Raw genomic sequence first — 22,185 nt, forward strand, 5'->3', positions numbered from 1 at the left:
TGAAGTCAGGGCTAAAGTGTACCTGGGACAATTGGAGCTTCTGGTTTTTTGGGTGGAGCCATGGGAATTTCTTTTTCTGCGGCTTCTTGAGGAACTTCTGGCACTTGAAAGATATTAGTAGTTTTATACTTAGGTTAATGAAGAGCAATGGACTAAAATTGTTTTCAGGAATGGAAGAGAGATTTCTTCTGCAGGATAAGGTTGAGCTGACATGTACCTGTAACTGGGGGGGCTTCTGGTTTTTTGATCGGTGCCTTGGCAGTTTTCTTTTCTGGGACAACTTCTTGAGCAGCCTCAGGCACTTGAAAGATATTAGTATTTTTATAACTTATGAATGGTGAAGGTATATATTACAGTGATTGTGAGGGGTACAGACAATAAGTTTTTCTTAGCAGAGGAGAGGGAATAAATACCTTTTACACGTGGGGCTTCTGGTTTTTTGGGCACAGCCACAGATACTTTCTTTTCAAGTACAACTTCTTTAGGAGCTTCAGGAACTTTGAAGATATTAGTATCTTTTAGTTAGAAGCTATAAAGGGGGAATATCGACTCCACATTTACCCAAGCAAATACAACTTGTGAGATCAGCGGACACTTCTATACACTCTTTCCCCAGGCCCCCCCTGACTGACAATGTGTAGTGATACCTACCTTTAGGAGGTGGAGCTTCTGGCTTTTTGGGAGGAGGCACTGGTACTTTCTTTTCTGGGACCACTTCCTTCGGTGGCAGCACTTCAGGCACTTCAAAGATATTTGTAATTTGTGTTTAGAAAACGTGAAAACGATGGATGCCTTTTGCATATAAGCACACACCAAGATATTTTGGATAGCGATTGACATTTGTTTTCTTTAGAATTATATCATCTTTATGTAGTAGGATTTTTAACATATAATTTCCTAGTTAAAATAACAGTTATTTTTCTCCGATAGTTTGTATAGCTTTGGCATTATCTTCAGGGGGAGGACTTTCCGGTTTGGGAGGAATAGCTTCAGGCACCTTCTTTTCTGGGACAGCTGCCTTTGGCACCTCTGGGACTTTAAAGATATTAGTATTTTCATTATTAGACAAAGTAAAGACAAACAAACAATATCAAGCACAGCAACATGAGGGTGTCTACCTTTTGTGGGTGGCACTTCAGGCTTTTTAGGAGGAGCCACTGGCACTTTCTTTTCAGGAACAACTTCTTTGGGAGCCTCAGGCACTTGAAAGATATTAGTGAAATTACATTTAGGCATTATGCAGACCACTAGAAAAATATTTTCCAGCAGCACATCAAAAAGCTTATCCACCATGATCAAGTGGGCTTCATCCCTGGGATGCAAGGCTGGTTCAACATATGAAAATCAATAAACGTAATCCATCATATAAACAGAACCAACGACAAAAACCCCATGATTATCTCAATAGATGCAGAAAGGGCCTTTGACAAAGTTGAACAGCCCTTCATGCTAAAAACTCTCAATAAATTAGGTATTGATGGGAAGTATCTCAAAATAATAAGAGCTATTTATGACAAACCCACAGTCAATATCATACCGAATGGGCAAAAACTGGAAGCATTCCCTTTGAAAACTGGCACAAGACAGGGATGCCCTCTCTCACCACTCCTATTCAACATAGTGTTGGAAGTTCTGGCCAGGGAAATCAGGCAGGAGAAAGAAATAAAGGGTATTCAATTAGTAAAAGAGGACGTCAAATTGTCCCTGTTTGCAAATGACATGATTGTATATCTAGAAAACCCCATCGTCTCAGCCCAAAATCTCCTTAAGCTGATAAGCAACTTCCGCAAAGTCTCAGGATACAAAATCAATGTGCAAAAATCACAAGCATTCTTATGCACCAATAACAGACAAACAGAGAGCCAAATCATGAGTGAACTCCCATTCACAATTGCTTCAAAGAGAATAAAATACCTAGGAATCCAACTTACAAGGGACGTGAAGGACCTCTTCAAGGAGAACTACAAACCACTGCTCAATAAAATAAAAGAGGACACAAACAAATGGAAGAACATTCCATGCTCATGGATAGGAAGAACTAATATCATGAAAATGGCCATACTGCCCTAGGTAATTTATAGATTCAATGCCATCTCCATCAAGCTATCAATGACTTTCTTCACAGAATTGGAAAAATCTACTTTAAAGTTCATATGGAACCAAAAAATAGCCCGGGTTGCCAAGTGAATCCTAAGCCAAAAGAACAAAGCTGGAGGCATCACGCTACCTGACTTCAAACTATACTACAAGCCTACAGAAACGAAAACAGTATGGTACTGATACCACAACAGAGATATAGACGAATGGAACAGAACAGAGCCCTCAGAATAATACCACACATCTACAACTATCTGATCTTTGACAAACCTGACAAAAACAAGAAATGGGGAAAGGATTCCCTATTTAACAAATGGTGCTGGGAAAACTGGCTAGCCATATGTAGAAAGCTGAAACTGGATCCCTTCCTTACACCTTACACAAAAATTAATTCAAGATGGAGTAAAGACTTAAATGTTAGACCTGAAACCATACAAACCCTAGAAGAAAACCTAGGCAATACCATTGAGGACATAGGCATGGGCAAGGACTTCATGTCTAAAATACCAAAAGCAATGGTAACAAAAGCCAAAATTGACAAATGGGATCTAATTAAACTAAAGAGCTTCTGCACAGCAAAAGAAACTACCATCAGAATGAACAGGCAACCTACAGAATGGGAGAAAATTTTTGCAATCTACTCATCTGACAAAGGGCTCATATCCAGAATCTACAAAGAACTCAAACAAATGTATAAGAAAAAAACAACCCCATCAACAAGTGGGTGAAGGATATGAACAGACGCTTCTCAAAAAAAAAAAAAACATTTATGCAGCCAAAAGACACATGAAAAAATGCTCATCATCACTGGCCATCAGAGAAATGCAAATCAAAACCACAATGAGATACCATCTCACACTAGTTAGAATGGTGATCATTAAAAAGTCAGGAAACAACAGGTGCTGGAGAGGATGTGGAGAAATAGGAACCCTTTTACACTGTTGGTGGGACTGTAAACTAGTTCAACCATTGTGGAAGTCAGTGTGGCGATTCCTCAGGGATCTAGAACTAGAAATACCATTTGACCCAGCCATCCCATTACTGGGTGTATACCCAAAGGATTATAAATCATGCTGCTATAAAGACACATGCACACGTATGTTTATTGTGGCACTATTCACAATAGCAAAGACTTGGAACCAACCCAAATGTCCATCAGTGATAGACTGGATTAAGAAAATGTGGCACATATACACCATGGAACTATGCAGGCATAAAAAAGCATGAGTTCATGTCCTTTGTAGGGACATGGATGAAACTGGAAACCATCATTCTCAGCAAACTATCGCAAGGACAAAAAACCAAACATCGCATGTTCTCATTCATAGGTGGGAACTGAACAATGAGAACACTTGGACACAGGAAGGGGGACACCACACACCGGGGCCTGTTGTGGGGTGGGGGGAGGGGGGAGGGATAGCATTAGGAGACATATCTAATGTAAATGACGAGTTAATGGGTGCAGCACACCAACATGGCACATGTATACATATGTAACAACCTGCACGTGGTGCACATGTACCCTAGAACTTAAAGTATAATAAAAAAATATATATATATATATAAAAGAAAAATATTTTCCAGAGCACAAGAGATAGATCATCTGAAGCCTAAAATCAGTGACAAATACCTTTAACAGATGGGACTTCAGGCCTTTTAGGAGGAGCCAAGGGCACTTTCTTTTCAAGTACAACTTCTTTGGGAGCCTCTGGCACTTAAAAGATATTAGTAAAGTTACATGTAGAGCTATGGAGACTACTAGAAAAATACACAGCAGAGGAATTGGATCTTCTGAAGCTTAAGGTCAAATGACAAGTACCTGTAACAGGTGGAACTTCTGGCTTTTTAGGAAGCACCAGTGTTTTCTTTTCTGGCACAATTTCTTGTGGGACTTCAGGCACTTGAAAGATATTAGTAGTTTTTCACTTAGGTTAATGAGATAAATGGAGTAAAATATTTCTAAGATCAGAAGAGATATTTCTTCTGCAGAAAAAGGACAGGGGTGAAAAATACCTGTGGCAGGTGGGGCTTCTGGTTTTTTTGGCGGAGCCTTGGGAACTTTCTTTTCTGGGACCACTTCTTGAGCTTCAGGCACTTGAAAGATATTAGTAGTTTTAGACTTAAGTTAATGAAGAGAAATGGGCTAAAATTGTTTACAGTAGGAGAGGAGATATCTCTTCTGCAGAATGAAGTCAGGGCTAAAGTGTACCTGGGACAATTGGAGCTTCTGGTTTTTTGGGTGGAGCCATGGGAATTTCTTTTTCTGCGGCTTCTTGAGGAACTTCTGGCACTTGAAAGATATTAGTAGTTTTATACTTAGGTTAATGAAGAGCAATGGACTAAAATTGTTTTCAGGAATGAAAGAGAGATTTCTTCTGCAGGATAAGGTTGAGCTGACATGTACCTGTAACTGGGGGAGCTTCTGGTTTTTTGATCGGTGCCTTGGGAGTTTTCTTTTCTGGGACAACTTCTTGAGCAGCCTCAGGCACTTGAAAGATATTAGTATTTTTATAACTTATGAATGGCGAAGGTATATATTACAGTGATTGTGAGGGGTACAGACAATAAGTTTTTCTTAGCAGAGGAGAGGGAATAAATACCTTTTACACGTGGGGCTTCTGGTTTTTTGGGCACAGCCACAGATACTTTCTTTTCAAGTACAACTTCTTTAGGAGCTTCAGGAACTTTGAAGATATTAGTATCTTTTAGTTAGAAGCTATAAAGGGGGAATATCGACTCCACATTTACCCAAGCAAATACAACTTGTGAGATCAGTGGACACTTCTATACACTCTTTCCCCAGGCCCCCCCTGACTGACAATGTGTAGTGATACCTACCTTTAGGAGGTGGAGCTTCTGGCTTTTTGGGAGGAGGCACTGGTATTTTCTTTTCTGGGACCACTTCCTTCGGTGGCAGCACTTCAGGCACTTCAAAGATATTTGTAATTTGTGTTTAGAAAACGTGAAAACGATGGATGCCTTTTGCATATAAGCACACACCAAGATATTTTGGATAGCGATCGACATTTGTTTTCTTTAGAATTATATCATCTTTATGTAGTAGGATTTTTAACATATAATTTCCTAGTTAAAATAACAGTTATTTTTCTCCTATAGTTTGTATAGCTTTGGCATTACCTTCAGGGGGAGGACTTTCCGGTTTGGGAGGAATAGCTTCAGGCACCTTCTTTTCTGGGACAGCTGCCTTTGGCACCTCTGGGACTTTAAAGATATTAGTATTTTCATTATTAGACAAAGTAAAGACAAACAAACAATATCAAGCACAGCAACATGAGGGTGTCTACCTTTTGTGGGTGGCACTTCAGGCTTTTTAGGAGGAGCCACTGGCACTTTCTTTTCAGGAACAACTTCTTTGGGAGCCTCAGGCACTTGAAAGATATTAGTGAAATTACATTTAGGCATTATGCAGACCACTAGAAAAATATTTTCCAGCAGCACATCAAAAAGCTTATCCACCATGATCAAGTGGGCTTCATCCCTGGGATGCAAGGCTGGTTCAACATATGAAAATCAATAAACGTAATCCATCATATAAACAGAACCAACGACAAAAACCCCATGATTATCTCAATAGATGCAGAAAGGGCCTTTGACAAAGTTGAACAGCCCTTCATGCTAAAAACTCTCAATAAATTAGGTATTGATGGGAAGTATCTCAAAATAATAAGAGCTATTTATGACAAACCCACAGTCAATATCATACTGAATGGGCAAAAACTGGAAGCACTCCCTTTGAAAACTGGCACAAGACAGGGATGCCCTCTCTCACCACTCCTATTCAACATAGTGTTGGAAGTTCTGGCCAGGGAAATCAGGCAGGAGAAAGAAATAAAGGGTATTCAATTAGTAAAAGAGGACGTCAAATTGTCCCTGTTTGCAAATGACATGATTGTATTATCTAGAAAACCCCATCGTCTCAGCCCAAAATCTCCTTAAGCTGATAAGCAACTTCCGCAAAGTCTCAGGATACAAAATCAATGTGCAAAAATCACAAGCATTCTTATGCACCAATAACAGACAAACAGAGAGCCAAATCATGAGTGAACTCCCATTCACAATTGCTTCAAAGAGAATAAAATACCTAGGAATCCAACTTACAAGGGACGTGAAGGACCTCTTCAAGGAGAACTACAAACCACTGCTCAATAAAATAAAAGAGGACACAAACAAATGGAAGAACATTCCATGCTCATGGATAGGAAGAACTAATATCGTGAAAATGGCCATACTGCCCTAGGTAATTTATAGATTCAATGCCATCCCCATCAAGCTATCAATGACTTTCTTCACAGAATTGGAAAAAACTACTTTAAAGTTCATATGGAACCAAAAAATAGCCCGGGTTGCCAAGTGAATCCTAAGCCAAAAGAACAAAGCTGGAGGCATCACGCTACCTGACTTCAAACTATACTACAAGGCTACAGAAACCAAAACAGTATGGTACTGGTACCACAACAGAGATATAGACCAATGGAACAGAACAGAGCCCTCAGAATAATACCACACATCTACAACTATCTGATCTTTGACAAACCTGACAAAAACAAGAAATGGGGAAAGGATTCCCTATTTAACAAATGGTGCTGGGAAAACTGGCTAGCCATATGTAGAAAGCTGAAACTGGATCCCTTCCTTACACCTTACACAAAAATTAATTCAAGATGGAGTAAAGACTTAAATGTTAGACCTAAAACCATACAAACCCTAGAAGAAAACCTAGGCAATACCATTGAGGACATAGGCATGCGCAAGGACTTCATGTCTAAAATACCAAAAGCAATGGTAACAAAAGCCAAAATTGACAAATGGGATCTAATTAAACTAAAGAGCTTCTGCACAGCAAAAGAAACTACCATCAGAATGAACAGGCAACCTACAGAATGGGAGAAAATTTTTGCAATCTACTCATCTGACAAAGGGCTCATATCCAGAATCTACAAAGAACTCAAACAAATGTATAAGAAAAAAACAACCCCATCAACAAGTGGGTGAAGGATATGAACAGACGCTTCTCAAAAAAAAAAAAACATTTATGCAGCCAAAAGACACATGAAAAAATGCTCATCATCACTGGCCATCAGAGAAATGCAAATCAAAACCACAATGAGATACCATCTCACACCAGTTAGAATGGTGATCATTAAAAAGTCAGGAAACAACAGGTGCTGGAGAGGATGTGGAGAAATAGGAACCCTTTTACACTGTTGGTGGGACTGTAAACTAGTTCAACCATTGTGGAAGTCAGTGTGGTGATTCCTCAGGGATCTAGAACTAGAAATACCATTTGACCCAGCCATCCCATTACTGGGTGTATACCCAAAGGATTATAAATCATGCTGCTATAAAGACACATGCACACGTATGTTTATTGTGGCACTATTCGCAATAGCAAAGACTTGGAACCAACCCAAATGTCCATCAGTGATAGACTGGATTAAGAAAGTGTGGCACATATACACCATGGAACTATGCAGCCATAAAAAAGGATGAGTTCATGTCCTTTGTAGGGACATGGATGAAACTGGAAACCATCATTCTCAGCAAACTATCGCAAGGACAAAAAACCAAACATCGCATGTTCTCATTCATAGGTGGGAACTGAACAATGAGAACACTTGGACACAGGAAGGGGGACACCACACACCGGGGCCTGTTGTGGGGTGGGGGGAGGGGGGAGGGATAGCATTAGGAGACATATCTAATGTAAATGACGAGTTAATGGGTGCAGCACACCAACATGGCACATGTATACATATGTAACAACCTGCACGTTGTGCACATGTACCCTAGAACTTAAAGTATAATAAAAATATATATATATATATATATATAAAAGAAAAATATTTTCCAGAGCACAAGAGATAGATCATCTGAAGCCTAAAATCAGTGACAAATACCTTTAACAGATGGGACTTCAGGCTTTTTAGGAGGAGCCAAGGGCACTTTCTTTTCAAGGACAACTTCTTTGGGAGCCTCTGGCACTTAAAAGATATTAGTAAAGTTACGTGTAGAGCTATGGAGACTACTAGAAAAATATACAGCAGAGGAATTGGATCTTCTGAAGCTTAAGGTCAAATGACAAGTACCTGTAACAGGTGGAACTTCTGGCTTTTTAGGAAGCACCAGTGTTTTCTTTTCTGGCACAATTTCTTGTGGGACTTCAGGCACTTGAAAGATATTAGTAGTTTTTCACTTAGGTTAATGAGATAAATGGAGTAAAATATTTCTAAGATCAGAAGAGATATTTCTTCTGCAGAAAAAGGACAGGGGTGAAAAATACCTGTGGCAAGTGGGGCTTCTGGTTTTTTTGGCGGAGCCTTGGGAACTTTCTTTTCTGGGACCACTTCTTGAGCTTCAGGCACTTGAAAGATATTAGTGGTTTTAGACTTAAGTTAATGAAGAGAAATGGGCTAAAATTGTTTACAGTAGGATAGGAGATATCTCTTCTGCAGAATGAAGTCAGGGCTAAAGTGTACCTGGGACAATTGGAGCTTCTGGTTTTTTGGGTGGAGCCATGGGAATTTCTTTTTCTGCGGCTTCTTGAGGAACTTCTGGCACTTGAAAGATATTAGTAGTTTTATACTTAGGTTAATGAAGAGCAATGGACTAAAATTGTTTTCAGGAATGGAAGAGAGATTTCTTCTGCAGGATAAGGTTGAGCTGACATGTACCTGTAACTGGGGGGGCTTCTGGTTTTTTGATCGGTGCCTTGGGAGTTTTCTTTTCTGGGACAACTTCTTGAGCAGCCTCAGGCACTTGAAAGATATTAGTATTTTTATAACTTATGAATGGCGAAGGTATATATTACAGTGATTGTGAGGGGTACAGACAATAAGTTTTTCTTAGCAGAGGAGAGGGAATAAATACCTTTTACACGTGGGGCTTCTGGTTTTTTGGGCACAGCCACAGATACTTTCTTTTCAAGTACAACTTCTTTAGGAGCTTCAGGAACTTTGAAGATATTAGTATCTTTTAGTTAGAAGCTATAAAGGGGGAATATCGACTCCACATTTACCCAAGCAAATACAACTTGTGAGATCAGCGGACACTTCTATACACTCTTTCCCCAGGCCCCCCCTGACTGACAATGTGTAGTGATACCTACCTTTAGGAGGTGGAGCTTCTGGCTTTTTGGGAGGAGGCACTGGTACTTTCTTTTCTGGGACCACTTCCTTCGGTGGCAGCACTTCAGGCACTTCAAAGATATTTGTAATTTGTGTTTAGAAAACGTGAAAACGATGGATGCCTTTTGCATATAAGCACACACCAAGATATTTTGGATAGCGATTGACATTTGTTTTCTTTAGAATTATATCATCTTTATGTAGTAGGATTTTTAACATATAATTTCCTAGTTAAAATAACAGTTATTTTTCTCCTATAGTTTGTATAGCTTTGGCATTACCTTCAGGGGGAGGACTTTCCGGTTTGGGAGGAATAGCTTCAGGCACCTTCTTTTCTGGGACAGCTGCCTTTGGCACCTCTGGGACTTTAAAGATATTAGTATTTTCATTATTAGACAAAGTAAAGACAAACAAACAATATCAAGCACAGCAACATGAGGGTGTCTACCTTTTGTGGGTGGCACTTCAGGCTTTTTAGGAGGAGCCACTGGCACTTTCTTTTCAGGAACAACTTCTTTGGGAGCCTCAGGCACTTGAAAGATATTAGTGAAATTACATTTAGGCATTATGCAGACCACTAGAAAAATACTTTCCAGAGCAGAAGAGTTTGATCATCTGAAGCCTAAAATCAGTGATAAATACCTTTAACAGGTGGGACTTCAGGCTTTTTAGGAGGAGCCGCTGGCACTTTCTTTTCAGGAACAACTTCTTTCGGAGCCTCTGGCACTTAAAAGATATTAGTGAAATTACATTTAGAAGTTACGAAGACCATTAGGAAAAATATTTTCAGGAGTAGAAGAGATAGATCTTCTGAAGCTTAAACTCAAGGACAAATACCTTTAACAGGTGGGACTTCAGGCTTTTCAGGAGGAGCCAAGGGCACTTTCTTTTCAGGAACAACCTCTTTGGGAGCCTCTGGTACTTGAAAGATATTAGTGAAATTACATTTAGGTGTTATGAAGACTACTAGAACAAAATATTTTCAAGAGCAGAAGAATTAGGTCTTCTGAAGCCTAAAGCCAGTGACAAATACCTTTAACAGGTGGGACTTCAGGCTTTTTAGGAGGCACCACCGACACTTTCTTTTCAGGGATAATCTCTTTGGGAGCTTCGTGCACTTGAAAGATATTAGTATTTTTACACTCAGAAAATACAGAGATGACTAGATAGATACACAGACATTTTCAAGAACAAAAGAGCTATTTTTTTCCCCTGAGCCTGAGATCAGTGGTAACAAGTTCCCATAATAGGTGGTGTTTCAGGTTTTAGAGGAGGAACTTCTGGTACTTTCTTTTTGGTAGCCATTTCTTTGGGAGCTTCAGGCAGTTTGAAGATATTAATACATTTACACTTGAGTCACAAGAGTCAACACAGACATGATTCACATGTACACATCAAAATAATTTTCAAGGCTGGAAAGGTGGTCCTTTCTATCGCCCCACCCACTATCCCACCATAAAAAGACAGTTAAGAATGTACCTTTGACAGGTACAACTTCAGCCCTTTGGGGAGGATGCACTTTCTTTTCCGGGACAACTTCTATGAGAGCCTCCGGCACTTTGAAGATATTAATAATTTTACATTTAGAAGTTACAAGAATCAACACAATCAGGAAACACATTTATACAAGAAAAGACATGTCCCCGCCCCTCTAAGCTTCCAGCAAGATATACCTTCATCAGGAAGGACTTCAGGCTTTCTGAGAGGAACCACAAGCGTTTTCTTTTCAGGGACAATTTCTTGGAGAGCTTCAGGCACTTTAAGAAATTAGTAGTTTTGTGTTTAGTGTTATGCAGATCACTAGGAATAGCAAAAATATTCTCAAAACTACCAGAGCTAGTTCTTGACCCTGAGAGCATGGTGACTTGTACCTTTAACTGATGGGGGTTCTCTTTTTTTGGAAGGAACTGTGTTGGCAGGAATAATTTCTTGAGGAGCTTCGGGCACTTGAAAGATGTTAGTAATTCACATTTAAGAGTTAAAATGATTAAGGGAAAACAGTAACCACAGTAAGTTAGGAAATATAACCACATTTTCTTCTCTTCCTTCCATCCTCCCTTTGTTCCACCAACAGGCTAAGTCTTTTAAGGGGTTAGTGGATCCTTGCGAAGAGGTGCTCCCCCTCCTCCAGAACCTCACAGAACTCTCGCGACACTCTACACTCTCATTATAAAGAATTTGTTGAATGAATACTTCCAGCAGGAGGGTTTTCTGTTTTGGCAGAAACAGCCACAAATAATTTCTTTTTAGAGGAAACTTCTTGTGGAACCTCAGATACTTAAAAGATATTAGTATGTTTATATTTAGAATTTATGAAGAGAATTAGAAAAAAACCATAGTTTTAAGAGCAGAGGACAGATAATTTCTTCTTCCACATTTGTTCAGAGGTAACGTACTTTTCATACGTGGAGTTTCTGGCTCTCCAGGTATATCCTCAAATATTTTCATTTCAGGAACAACTTCTTTCATAGCTTCTGGTGCTTTGAAGATATTAGTATTATGGTTAGAGGTTAAAAGGATCAGTGGAGACATTAATTAAATGAGCTGAACCAAAGTGATTTTTATGGCTAAAAAGATGATTCCTTTAAAGAATCTCAGGAGCTATAAAATCTTGAGGAGAGGAACCAAATATTAATTCTTTGTTTATTATTCTCCAGTTCCCTAGCACCCTGTACATGCTAAGCACTCTAATAAGTGAAGGAAGGAATGACAAGATGAACGATACCTTTAGAGGGAGGTATTTCAATTTCAAGGGGAGCAGCCATGGGTGTTTCCTTTACAGGGACAATTTCTCGAGGTGATTCAGGCACTTTAAAGATATGAATGCATTGTACTTTGCAGTTATGAAGAGCAGTAAAGAGTTCCCATCATAACTGCACATACAGAACATTCCAGATGGGAACCTTCTCCCACTCCCCGCCCCCAGAATCGGATTCTTTTGTAGCAGTGTGAGTATTTGGTTATAAGCGGCTGTTTTCTTGGTCACCTCAGGCACTATCAATATTAGTAATTTTATTTCTTGGAGAATGGTAGATGCATAGAAAATTAGATCATGGAAAGTGGAAACATTGATTATAATTAATGCTATACCTCTAGCTATTATGTTGAGAAAAACAAATTACAGCCACTTCGAAAAATCTAGGTTGGCTTTTTTTTGCATTCACACCTTAGGCACCTTAAAAAGGTGAATGTTTTTTAAGCTTAGGAGAGAGAAGAACAACCAAAAGATTCCAGACTGAGAAAAAATATCAAAATATTCAGATATTCTTTAAATTACAGAATACCATGAGTATTATGATGAAATTATTGTTCTAGAGGTTTTAAAGCTTTTTCATGTTTTGACTTATCTAAAGATATTCAAAATGAAAAAAAAATGTATGATGCTTGAAAGATAAAAGATATGCTATGAGAGGAGCAAATGAACATGGAGGGGAGATTTCCAGCTTTAACTGGAATTATTTTTCCCTAGGTTGGAGGATATTCTGGGAGGCTCTCAGGTGTTCTAATCTTGTAGAGATATTACAGATCAACTTCACACTGAATTAATATTTTCTTTTCTTTAAGACATGTTTTGATCATAATATGTGTATATATATTTTCTCTGGAGTCCTCATAAAAATACACTGACTCAACTATCTTTCATGTGTATAAGTTAAAGGTATTTTTTCCCTCTATTTAGTCTCTTGAGTGACTCACTGAGACATGAATACATTTGGTTGAGCTTCTACTTGGGGGATCCATCTCTGAAATGATTTCCACTGTAGCCACTGTGGCTTAAAAGATATTAGTATTTTTACATGTGTTAAGTACAACCGCAAACATGAGATTAAAAAGCTGACTTTCTTCCAACTTGTACCTGTTGGTGATGGTGTTTTTCTTCTTTTAACAATAGGAGTTTCTCCCTCTGGAATGACTTCCTTGAAGACTTCAAACTCTTTAAAGATATTAGTATTTTTTTTTAATTGAGAAAAGGCAAAGGCATAAAGACATGACATACTAGGAAAGTTAGATATGTTAATATCATTTCAGAGATCTTTATGTTAGAAATGTTATTTTTGTTCTAATATTTTATCTTTGTATATTATATGTGTGGGACTTGACTTTCTTGGGGGCAAGTCATAGGTCATTCTTTGTTGTGGGTATATCAGATCCTTTAAAGACAGTATTTTAACATTAGAGGTTGTGAGAATGTATATTAAACATTAAACATTTTGCAGACTGAAGACAGTATATTTTCTTCTTTAGATTTTCCTAACTAGAGAATTATACCTTCAGTTGGAGGATGTTCTGGAATTTCAGGAATAGCCTCAGGTACCTCCACCTCTGGAAAAACACCTCTGGTTGTATCAGGTTCTTTAAAGATATTAGTAGGTTTACATTTAGAAGTTGTAAAAACAGTAAATTATATAAAGCATGCAATGTTTGAGTTGTAAAGCCAAAGATATTCATCTGGGTTTGATGTATTTGAAATATACCTTTAGTTGCTGGTGTTTCTCTCTTTTTAGGAATAGTCACATATATTTTGTCTTCTGGAACAACTTTCTTGGGTGGCTCAGGCACTTAAAAGATATGAGTATAGTTATATTTATAAATGGTGAAGAAAAATATTGAACTTTTTAAAAGGAGCCAAAAATAGTTTTTCTTCAGACTGGATCATTGGTGTTATATACCTTTTGCTAGTTTGGGTTTTGTCTTTTGAGGTTGAGTCACAAGTACTTTTTCTTCTAGGACTGCTTCTTCAGATGCTTCATAAACTTTAAAGATATTAGTATTTAAATAATTAGGATGTTTCAAGGTGGATAAAGAATTGTATTAAGAAAAATATAATATATAATACCACATTCATCACCAAAATTAATAGTAGCACATGGAGGCAATTAGCGGCTAGAATGCATTGGCTGGGGATAGCCTCATTCCCAGGTTCATTATATAAGACTCTAAGCATTTCTCTATGATCATGATAATAAAATGGAGGAATTGTTCAGGCAAGGACTATATAATTCTTCATTTTGCCTTAAGAAAGTTATTGGTAAAATTGTCCTATTGGTCTTATTTTTAATGGATTTGTCTATAAAGAACAGGGAAGATGCTGAATTGCACATTGAGAATTCTCCTATATTTGACCTACTAGAAATTCATGTAAGTCTTTTCCCTTTCTAGAAGCCACATTAGCTATATTTTCAAATCACATCTAATATATGGTTTCACAGTTTAATATGAATGTAAAAGCCATTTAGGGTTTGGAGGCAGAAAATTAAAAAAATTAAATACTTAGAAAATAAGGCAAATAAAGACAACAAAAATTTCTCCAGCTTTTAGAAAGAAAAACTGTCTGAAAACAATAACTAAAGTCAAGAATAGAAAGGATATTCAAAGGAGGAAGGGATTATATTCTTTTATCCCAACTTAGTATAACAGGATGAACAACAAAAAAGTTGAGTTTCAAAAGGAAATTTTTTAGATTAAAAAAAAATGGAAGAGGGCGGTGTGTAGTGGCTCATGCCTGTAATCCCAGCACTTTGGGAGGCTGAGGTGGGCGGGTCACCTGAGGTCAGGAGTTTGAGACCAGCCTGACCAACATGGTAAAACCCCGTCTCTACTAAAAATACACAAAATTAGCCGGGCTTGGTGGTAGGCGCCTGTAATCCCAGCCACTCGGGAGGCTGAGGCAGGAGAATAGCTTGAACCCAGGAGACAGAGGTTGCAGTGAGCCAAGATCGTGCCACTGCACTGCAGCCTGGGGCGCGGCAGAGTGAGATTCCAACTCAAAAAAAAAAAAAAAAAAAAAAGGAAGAATATTTTGACTACTGTCATTTTTACTATTCAGGTTGTTGAACAGTATTCTATTCACAATATTTTACTATTTCGATTATTTCATAATTCAAATTATTTAAACCTAATTTTGTATGAAAGCGAAAAAAAAAAATAAGTCTTGAGAATTCTTTTGAGGTTCGAGTGGCCTTGTAAACCTAGGGTCCTTTGAGCAGTTTTGCCAAAATATTTCCAATTATGGTTGTCAAGAGTGAAAAAAAAATAATGGTGAAACATTTTGATTTTATAAAATCCAATTAAAATATTATTATGGAGTTAAGTTACTTCATGATCTGAGAAAATAAATTGCTTCAAAGCAAAAGACACTTGTATACAGAATAGGTTAGGAAAATTTAACAAGACAACTGACTTTTCTAAAATCACACAGTCTGATAAGTAGAGTATTTCTTTTTTAAATTGGTGAGGAAATATAGCTTGTCTGAGGATAATAGCCACTAAGATTATTTGAGTCATATATTTTTGGCATGTTAGGCTTTTACAAGAGTTTAGTATATTTACTTTTCAAAGCTATAAAGACAAACATAGTGAATTTAAGGACACAAATGAAACCCAAAAGAACCACTAATTTTTCTACACTCACTGTACATCTCTGTGTCTTCAGAAATAACAATAGGTGATTTTTCTTCTTGAACACTTTTCTTAGGCATCCCAGGAACTTTAAAGATATTAGTATAGTAATTGTTACAGATAACAAATATAAGATACAAAATACAAGGATTTAATGTCACACACATTCATTTTAAACCATGAAAAACTAAACCAAGAGTTATTTCATGTTGTGATCAGCATCACTGTATACCTTTAGCTGGTGGAACTTCAGGCTTTTTCGGAACAGCTTCACGAACTTTTTCTTCTGGGACAATTTTCTTGGGTACTTCGGGTGCTTTAAAGATATTTATTTATCTTATTTTTTCAGAACATTATAGTTGGGTGTAAACATAGGAAGCCTAGAAGGGGCATCTAACAAGACGAATGCCAAAAACCCCTCAATTATAAGTCAACTATAAGTCAAATGTAGTCATTGCATTTCTCTGAATTGCCTTGTCGATGAGTTCTTGATTCATTATATCAGAAACACTTTGCTCTTTGGAGATAGTATCATTTTCTGTTGTCATTTAGAGCACACTTTTTTTTTTTCCAGAGCTATTTCAGAAGAGCTTCCAAAATGAATTATTTTTGAAAGAGAAGTTGAGGGATCAATATTATTTAGTTATTAAATAAGAGGATCAATACAAATGATAACTTTGGGCTTATGTCTTTATGCCTAAAACATTGCCTCAAAAGGCAGGATTATGTTATAGCACATAAATTGAAGTTTATGTCATTCATAGCCATCTTGTAGCGTTGAGAGGAGAATGGTCTCTCTTACATAGTAAGTGAATAAAAAAGGATTTTATATTAATGATGAATGAGAAAAGTCAGTTACCTTTAGTTGGTGGAACTCTGGGCTCTTCAGGAACACGTACTTTTTCTTCTACCACAATTTTCTTAGGCACCTCCAGTACTTTAAAGATAATAGTAATAATTTCTTTTATTTTTAAATATACAATTTTTTAACAAGCAGAGCATAAGAGAGATATAAACACAGAACAGAACACAGCAACAATATAAAATACAGACATCACTTTATCAAATACATTACAGTATTTGAAATGCATTGAATTTAAAAAATATATAATAACAAAAATCCAGGGGAATTTCCCATGTTAGAACGGTAAGAACTTGAGAAGAAAAATTAACAGTACACCTTCAGCTGGTGCTATTACTATTTGTTTTTGTGGAAGAGCTGCTACCTTCCCTTCAGTGATAACTTTCTCACATGCTTCAGAGACTTTGAAGAAATAAGTTTATATTATTTATTAGATACTGTGTTTTATTTCTATTGTGAAATTTAAGAGAGTTACAAAAATGAACAAAGCAAGAACATTAAACACATATTCACTATGTATTTATATTTGCCAGGTTAATATAATTAATAATAAACAGAAAAACATGTGTTTATCAGTAAGCATGTTAGTGAATATATAATCAAATAGCACCAAAGGAGGAAATTTGGGCTCACTATTTGGTTACTAGAGATATTTGCTTTGGTTGTTTTAGGTATAACAACAGTGACTGTCTTTTTTTGGTAGAACTTCCCTTGGACCCTCAGCTGCTTTAAAGATATTAGTTTGTTTTAGACATGTCAGAAACAAGAAATACAGAAGAAAGACATCAAGTGGAATGCAAACTTGTGCTTATAAAGCAACCCAGGTGCTATTGTATGTAAAGTTTAGTAGTAATTTTTCACCAAGAAGATACCTTTAGCTGGTGGCTCTTTTCGAGGAACAACTTTAGTGGGCGGTTTTTTTGGAGGGATGATTTTCTCAGATATCTCAGGCCCTTCAAAGATATTAGTATTTTGGTTTAGAATGAACTCTTTAAGTATTTTGGAGCACTACTACTAACGTTAGTACAATGAGGGATCACAAAATTCTTTATCTATATTTTTTGAATTTATAACACACTTATTTCCAAAAGAGCTTTGATTTGCTAAATATCATGTATATTGCAATTTGCTATATATGCTAAACACATACACACACACATTCCTTCATATTACACATATATTATTAATTTGTGCAAGATCTAGAGTGGTATTGCAGATAACTTATTTGTGCTATGGCTTGTCTTCACAGTATGCTAGAATACAGGTGCCGTTAACAATACTTCACTTCCTTAATGTTGTTTCTCTAATGAAAGTATCATAAACTGGCAAAAGCTTTTGGTAAGTATTTCTCAGTTTGTGAACAGTTGACTGAAATGTTAAAGCAGTGATTATTTTGCCTGAACATGTAAATTCCTCAGTGAACTGAGGAGTTTCTTTTTCACTTAACCAATGACAGTGGTCAGTTATTTTGGTACCTGTAACAATTGTGTAACATTCTTAGTCAGATTTAAAATATAATCCCCAAATTCATAAAGTGACCTCCTTAGATAAGTAGATATCAAATATTACTATCATCTACTAAAATTATGCTCCGACACAAAGAGATATTAATCTTTGTGTCAACTAGTTTAAACTCATGTTTAAAGTATTTCATGGGGTTTCTAATCTTCCAAACTGAACACAAAATTTACTTTCAAGGGAAAGTTAGAGCAAGATATAAGAATTTGTAGTATCTGAAGAATTCCCTATACCTTTAGGTGGAGCTTTTGGTTTTTCAAATACTTCCACTTCTTCAGCCTCAAAAACTTCTATTACCCTATGAACTTTTTCAACTCTGTGTTCTTCTTCAACTCTATGTTCTAATTTGACAAATTCTTCTACTTCATGAAACTCGTCTTCTTCAAAATATTCTTCAACTTCATGGAACTCTTCTTCTTCCGGAATTTCTTCCACTTCTGCTTCTACTACTTCTAATTCTAGTCTTTCTTTTACTACTTCTTCTTGGTGGAAGGCAACTGATACTTTTTCTTCAAGGACAGTTCTCCCTGAAAGAGCATCTATTTTAAAAGACTTATTTTTTTAAACACTGAAGAAACAAAGATGTACATTCGAAATATGTATTTTTAAAACTGAATAAGGGATTGCATGCAACAATACACGAAAATCCAAGATCTTTCCAAAAATACCTTTAGCTGGGGGAACAGCTTCTTTTTTAGGCACAAGGACTTTCTTTTCTGGGACTTTCTTTGGTACTTCAGGCACTTTAAAGATACAGTTTTAATATTTAGGACTGTCAAGAGCAGGCTTTCATAGACAAAAGTCATCAAAAACAATCAAGACACAGAGACATGAGACATAAAAGTCTTAACAAAAAAAGACAGAAGAGGAAGTCAGGTTTAAAAGAGAAGATGTACCTTTGGCTGGGGGTGCCTCTTTTTTCTGAACAGGAACAGGTACTTTTTCCTCAGGAATTTTCTTTGGCACTTTAAAGATATTAGGTGTTTTAGTTAGCTGAGAATGTTCAATAACACACATGAAATAAAAACACCGGAGACAACGACAACATTACAATAATTAAAGTTTTTCAGAAGTCACTCTGTACTGTGGGACATCCATTTTAGAGGCAATAAAGATACTTTCTCAAATCACTCATTTGTCCTGACATTCCTATAGAAGAAGAAATGTCCACAAAGTACCTGTGCCATTCTTTTTTTTTTTTTGCTTTTAATAACAGGGGTTACCAGTATGGACTCACTTTTACTATTTTTAACTTGATGAAGACTTTTTTGAAGTGATTACCATTATAGAGCATTTAAGCCCTGACACTGGCCTCACTTTCTGCTGTGCACTCTTATATTAGCTGAGGAGTCTACTATGACAGGGACAGCATAATCTAACTGCTTAACAGCACTATCTGAAGCATTAAGTGAATTAGGAAGCAGGGAAAAGTAGACATTTTGTAATAACCTTGAATGCTTGGGCTAAACATTGCAAAAGGGACGTGAGGCTCTTTAAAATAGTTATTATCCAAGCATTAGATTTGTTCATAAAATAATAAATATAGTAAAATAATTATTATAACACAGAAGAAAACTCCACTCCACTTATGGAATAAAATCTAGAATGTGGGGAAGAGGGATCCATTGCTATGTGTATAAGTATATAGAGACATACTAATATATTAAAATTCTCAGCTAGTTAAGAAGCTTCTAGAATAATTCATACACAAACACACGCACACAATTCTTCGTTAACATCCTAGAAAAGATTAAAGAAATGGAATGAGTTATATTTTTACTGGTCCTTAATCAGTTCACTATCTAAATGATTATAAGAAAGCAGTCAAAAAAGACAATGTTGCTTTTTAGAAAGAAAATTAATGGGAATTTAAAGATATTAATAATGAGGACTTGATATACCTTTAGCTGGTGGTGCCTCCACTTTTTTAGGAACAGGAGTAGGTGCTTCAGGTACTGCTTTCTTAATCACTTCAGGCACTTAAAAGAAATTTTATGAACATTTTGAAAAGTGGCATGTGATGAGCAGAACACCACCCATATACCAGTAAATAAATATCACAAAACATTGACTTATTTTTAAAAGATATCAGCAACCTAAATGGTAATAATAAATGTGGAGTAGGAACCCTAGAGGTGTAAAGGATATTACTTAGAAATCCTATAAGCAAATGTAATACCAATTACACAAAAGATTATCACACTCTTCAGGAATAGTAAGTTAAAGATTTTTCTAAAAAAATGAACACTTTCACCAGAGAAACAGATTCCCCCCATATTAATATTAAAAACAAAATTAAGGATTGAAATCTAGGAGAAACTATTATAGTAGGGCCTGGTCAGAAAAAAATTCAATCGCCAATAACAAAATAGTAATCTCTCATTCTTAGTTGTATTGCAGATGTTGTAGAAAAATTTAGGGTAAAAAAAGGACACATAGATTCAGGTTCCAGGAATAATTAATCTTCACTTTATCACGGATACAATATAAGAAAAGCATACTGGTGAATATTAGATTTAGCTACTGAGAAAGATTTGGAACACCAAGAATTTTAAATGTTCAATCCTTAAAAGCAGTTATACCTCTAGGTGGTGCCACCTCTTCAACTTCCTCTACGCTAGGTGGTTCTTCTGGGATTTCTTCTTCTGGAATAGGCTCTTCTTCAGGCTCCTCAGTCACTTTAAAAAGATTATTATTTTGTAAATTATTTTTATAATTATTTTGAATATTAGACTACAGTGATAATATCTGAAAACTGCTCAGCCTTCGAAACGCTTGTGTAAACTCACTAGTCCTTAAAAAATCTCTACTGGGTCTTCAAAATATGTTAGGCATATCCCAGCATTTGTGAACTGGAAAGGACTTCAGATAATTTATAATAATAAGAAAATTATTATTGTTTTTTTTTTAATGAAAGACTTTTTTGAAGTCAAACAGCCACTTCGGGTAGAAATCAGATTGTCTGCACCAGTTACTCAGGCTTAACTGGAATTTCTCTTGGATAAGCTTATTTTACAATTGCCTACTAAGTCATTTGATGAAAAATTTCCCACAGCAAATACAGTTTCCCTTCATGAATTCTAATTAAAATAAAACAAATAGCAAACAGACAAACAGGCTGAACATGCAAGAAGGAGATTCAAATAATATTAATTTGCCTGCCGAGTTTCTATTAGGTTAATAATAATTTATTTTAGAATCTGAATATGTTGATTTCCTGAGGTAAATTTTACATTTACCTACTTCAAATATTAGACAATAATAAGACAAGGATGACTTTGAAATGTTATTTTCTTAGAAAGTTATCTACCTTCAACTGGTAAAACTTCCTCTTCTTTAGGGAGAATGATTCGTTTTTCTTCCACCTTCTTAGGCACCTCAGGAACTTGAGAGACATTGATTATTTTAGACACTTAAAATGCAAGAACCAAAGAAGAATAAAGACCAAGTTTCCAGTTTCCAACATAAGAGAGTAAATATCACAAGGCACATACACAAGATGAAACACTGACATTTCACAGAATCGGTTAATGAGAAAAGAATAAAAAGGTTTGTGGTTTAAGATTAAGTGTTTATTAAAGAGAAATTATACTTTTTACTGCTGGAGCCTCTATTTCTTTTTTCTTTTCTTTTTTTTTTTTTTTTTTGTAGGAAGAAATGGGTACGAAGAAATAGGTATTTCAGGGACTAGTTCCTTAGTTATTTTTGGCTCTTTAAAGATATATTTTTATTTTTTAGAAACAACATACATAGAGAAACAATGTAAAACACACCAACACCAAGTGAAAAAATGGACACAACACAAACTTGGGTGCAGCAGAGTCAGAAATGACGAATGTGAATGACAGACCATACAATGCACACATTTATGTTGAACGTCCTGTGTGGATAGAACCACAGTTCAACATCGGTGCAGCAAACACATCCGTGTTATGGGATGATGTACCTTTGGCAGGAGGGGCCACTGCTTTCTTAAGACCAGGAGGAGGGACCTTCTTTTCTGGCTCAGGTTTCTTAGGTACCACAGGCACTTTAAAAATATTATTTTATTTTATAAGTTCAGTTTCACAAACACAAAGACAAGTAGACACAGCAGTAATATAAGTTGTACTAATAAATACAGAAACAGGACATTTTGACATTTATAGGTGAAGGAAGGAAATG

The 22,185-nt window shown here is 36.4% G+C and overlaps 1 protein-coding gene across 1 annotated transcript in view; it reads right to left on the bottom strand.

The window, feature by feature from the left end:
* TTN (titin) overlaps window positions 1–22,185 on the bottom strand; it is a 277,620-nt gene that overhangs the window by 127,521 nt on the left and 127,914 nt on the right. The window contains exons 148-194 of the mRNA XM_063712900.1: window positions 21,968–22,051; window positions 21,332–21,406; window positions 20,604–20,699; window positions 19,923–20,000; window positions 18,918–18,986; window positions 18,690–18,764; window positions 18,255–18,548; window positions 17,376–17,456; window positions 16,501–16,578; window positions 15,874–15,957; window positions 15,655–15,729; window positions 13,913–13,996; window positions 13,718–13,801; window positions 13,512–13,595; window positions 13,099–13,176; window positions 11,968–12,051; window positions 11,639–11,722; window positions 11,114–11,188; window positions 10,916–10,999; window positions 10,722–10,799; window positions 10,276–10,359; window positions 10,080–10,163; window positions 9,885–9,968; window positions 9,691–9,774; window positions 9,524–9,607; window positions 9,224–9,313; window positions 8,986–9,069; window positions 8,790–8,873; window positions 8,595–8,675; window positions 8,399–8,479; window positions 8,205–8,285; window positions 8,016–8,099; window positions 5,403–5,486; window positions 5,236–5,319; window positions 4,936–5,025; window positions 4,698–4,781; window positions 4,502–4,585; window positions 4,307–4,387; window positions 4,111–4,191; window positions 3,917–3,997; window positions 3,728–3,811; window positions 1,119–1,202; window positions 957–1,035; window positions 652–746; window positions 414–497; window positions 218–301; window positions 23–103 (exon numbers count right to left, since the gene is read on the bottom strand). Of these exons, the coding sequence (XP_063568970.1) occupies window positions 23–103; window positions 218–301; window positions 414–497; window positions 652–746; window positions 957–1,035; window positions 1,119–1,202; window positions 3,728–3,811; window positions 3,917–3,997; window positions 4,111–4,191; window positions 4,307–4,387; window positions 4,502–4,585; window positions 4,698–4,781; window positions 4,936–5,025; window positions 5,236–5,319; window positions 5,403–5,486; window positions 8,016–8,099; window positions 8,205–8,285; window positions 8,399–8,479; window positions 8,595–8,675; window positions 8,790–8,873; window positions 8,986–9,069; window positions 9,224–9,313; window positions 9,524–9,607; window positions 9,691–9,774; window positions 9,885–9,968; window positions 10,080–10,163; window positions 10,276–10,359; window positions 10,722–10,799; window positions 10,916–10,999; window positions 11,114–11,188; window positions 11,639–11,722; window positions 11,968–12,051; window positions 13,099–13,176; window positions 13,512–13,595; window positions 13,718–13,801; window positions 13,913–13,996; window positions 15,655–15,729; window positions 15,874–15,957; window positions 16,501–16,578; window positions 17,376–17,456; window positions 18,255–18,548; window positions 18,690–18,764; window positions 18,918–18,986; window positions 19,923–20,000; window positions 20,604–20,699; window positions 21,332–21,406; window positions 21,968–22,051 (4,089 nt within the window). The remainder of the gene's footprint in view (window positions 1–22; window positions 104–217; window positions 302–413; window positions 498–651; window positions 747–956; window positions 1,036–1,118; window positions 1,203–3,727; window positions 3,812–3,916; window positions 3,998–4,110; window positions 4,192–4,306; window positions 4,388–4,501; window positions 4,586–4,697; window positions 4,782–4,935; window positions 5,026–5,235; window positions 5,320–5,402; window positions 5,487–8,015; window positions 8,100–8,204; window positions 8,286–8,398; window positions 8,480–8,594; window positions 8,676–8,789; window positions 8,874–8,985; window positions 9,070–9,223; window positions 9,314–9,523; window positions 9,608–9,690; window positions 9,775–9,884; window positions 9,969–10,079; window positions 10,164–10,275; window positions 10,360–10,721; window positions 10,800–10,915; window positions 11,000–11,113; window positions 11,189–11,638; window positions 11,723–11,967; window positions 12,052–13,098; window positions 13,177–13,511; window positions 13,596–13,717; window positions 13,802–13,912; window positions 13,997–15,654; window positions 15,730–15,873; window positions 15,958–16,500; window positions 16,579–17,375; window positions 17,457–18,254; window positions 18,549–18,689; window positions 18,765–18,917; window positions 18,987–19,922; window positions 20,001–20,603; window positions 20,700–21,331; window positions 21,407–21,967; window positions 22,052–22,185) is intronic.

This window comes from Pongo abelii, chromosome 11 (assembly GCF_028885655.2).
Source record: "Pongo abelii isolate AG06213 chromosome 11, NHGRI_mPonAbe1-v2.0_pri, whole genome shotgun sequence".
Lineage (NCBI taxonomy): Eukaryota > Metazoa > Chordata > Mammalia > Primates > Hominidae > Pongo > Pongo abelii.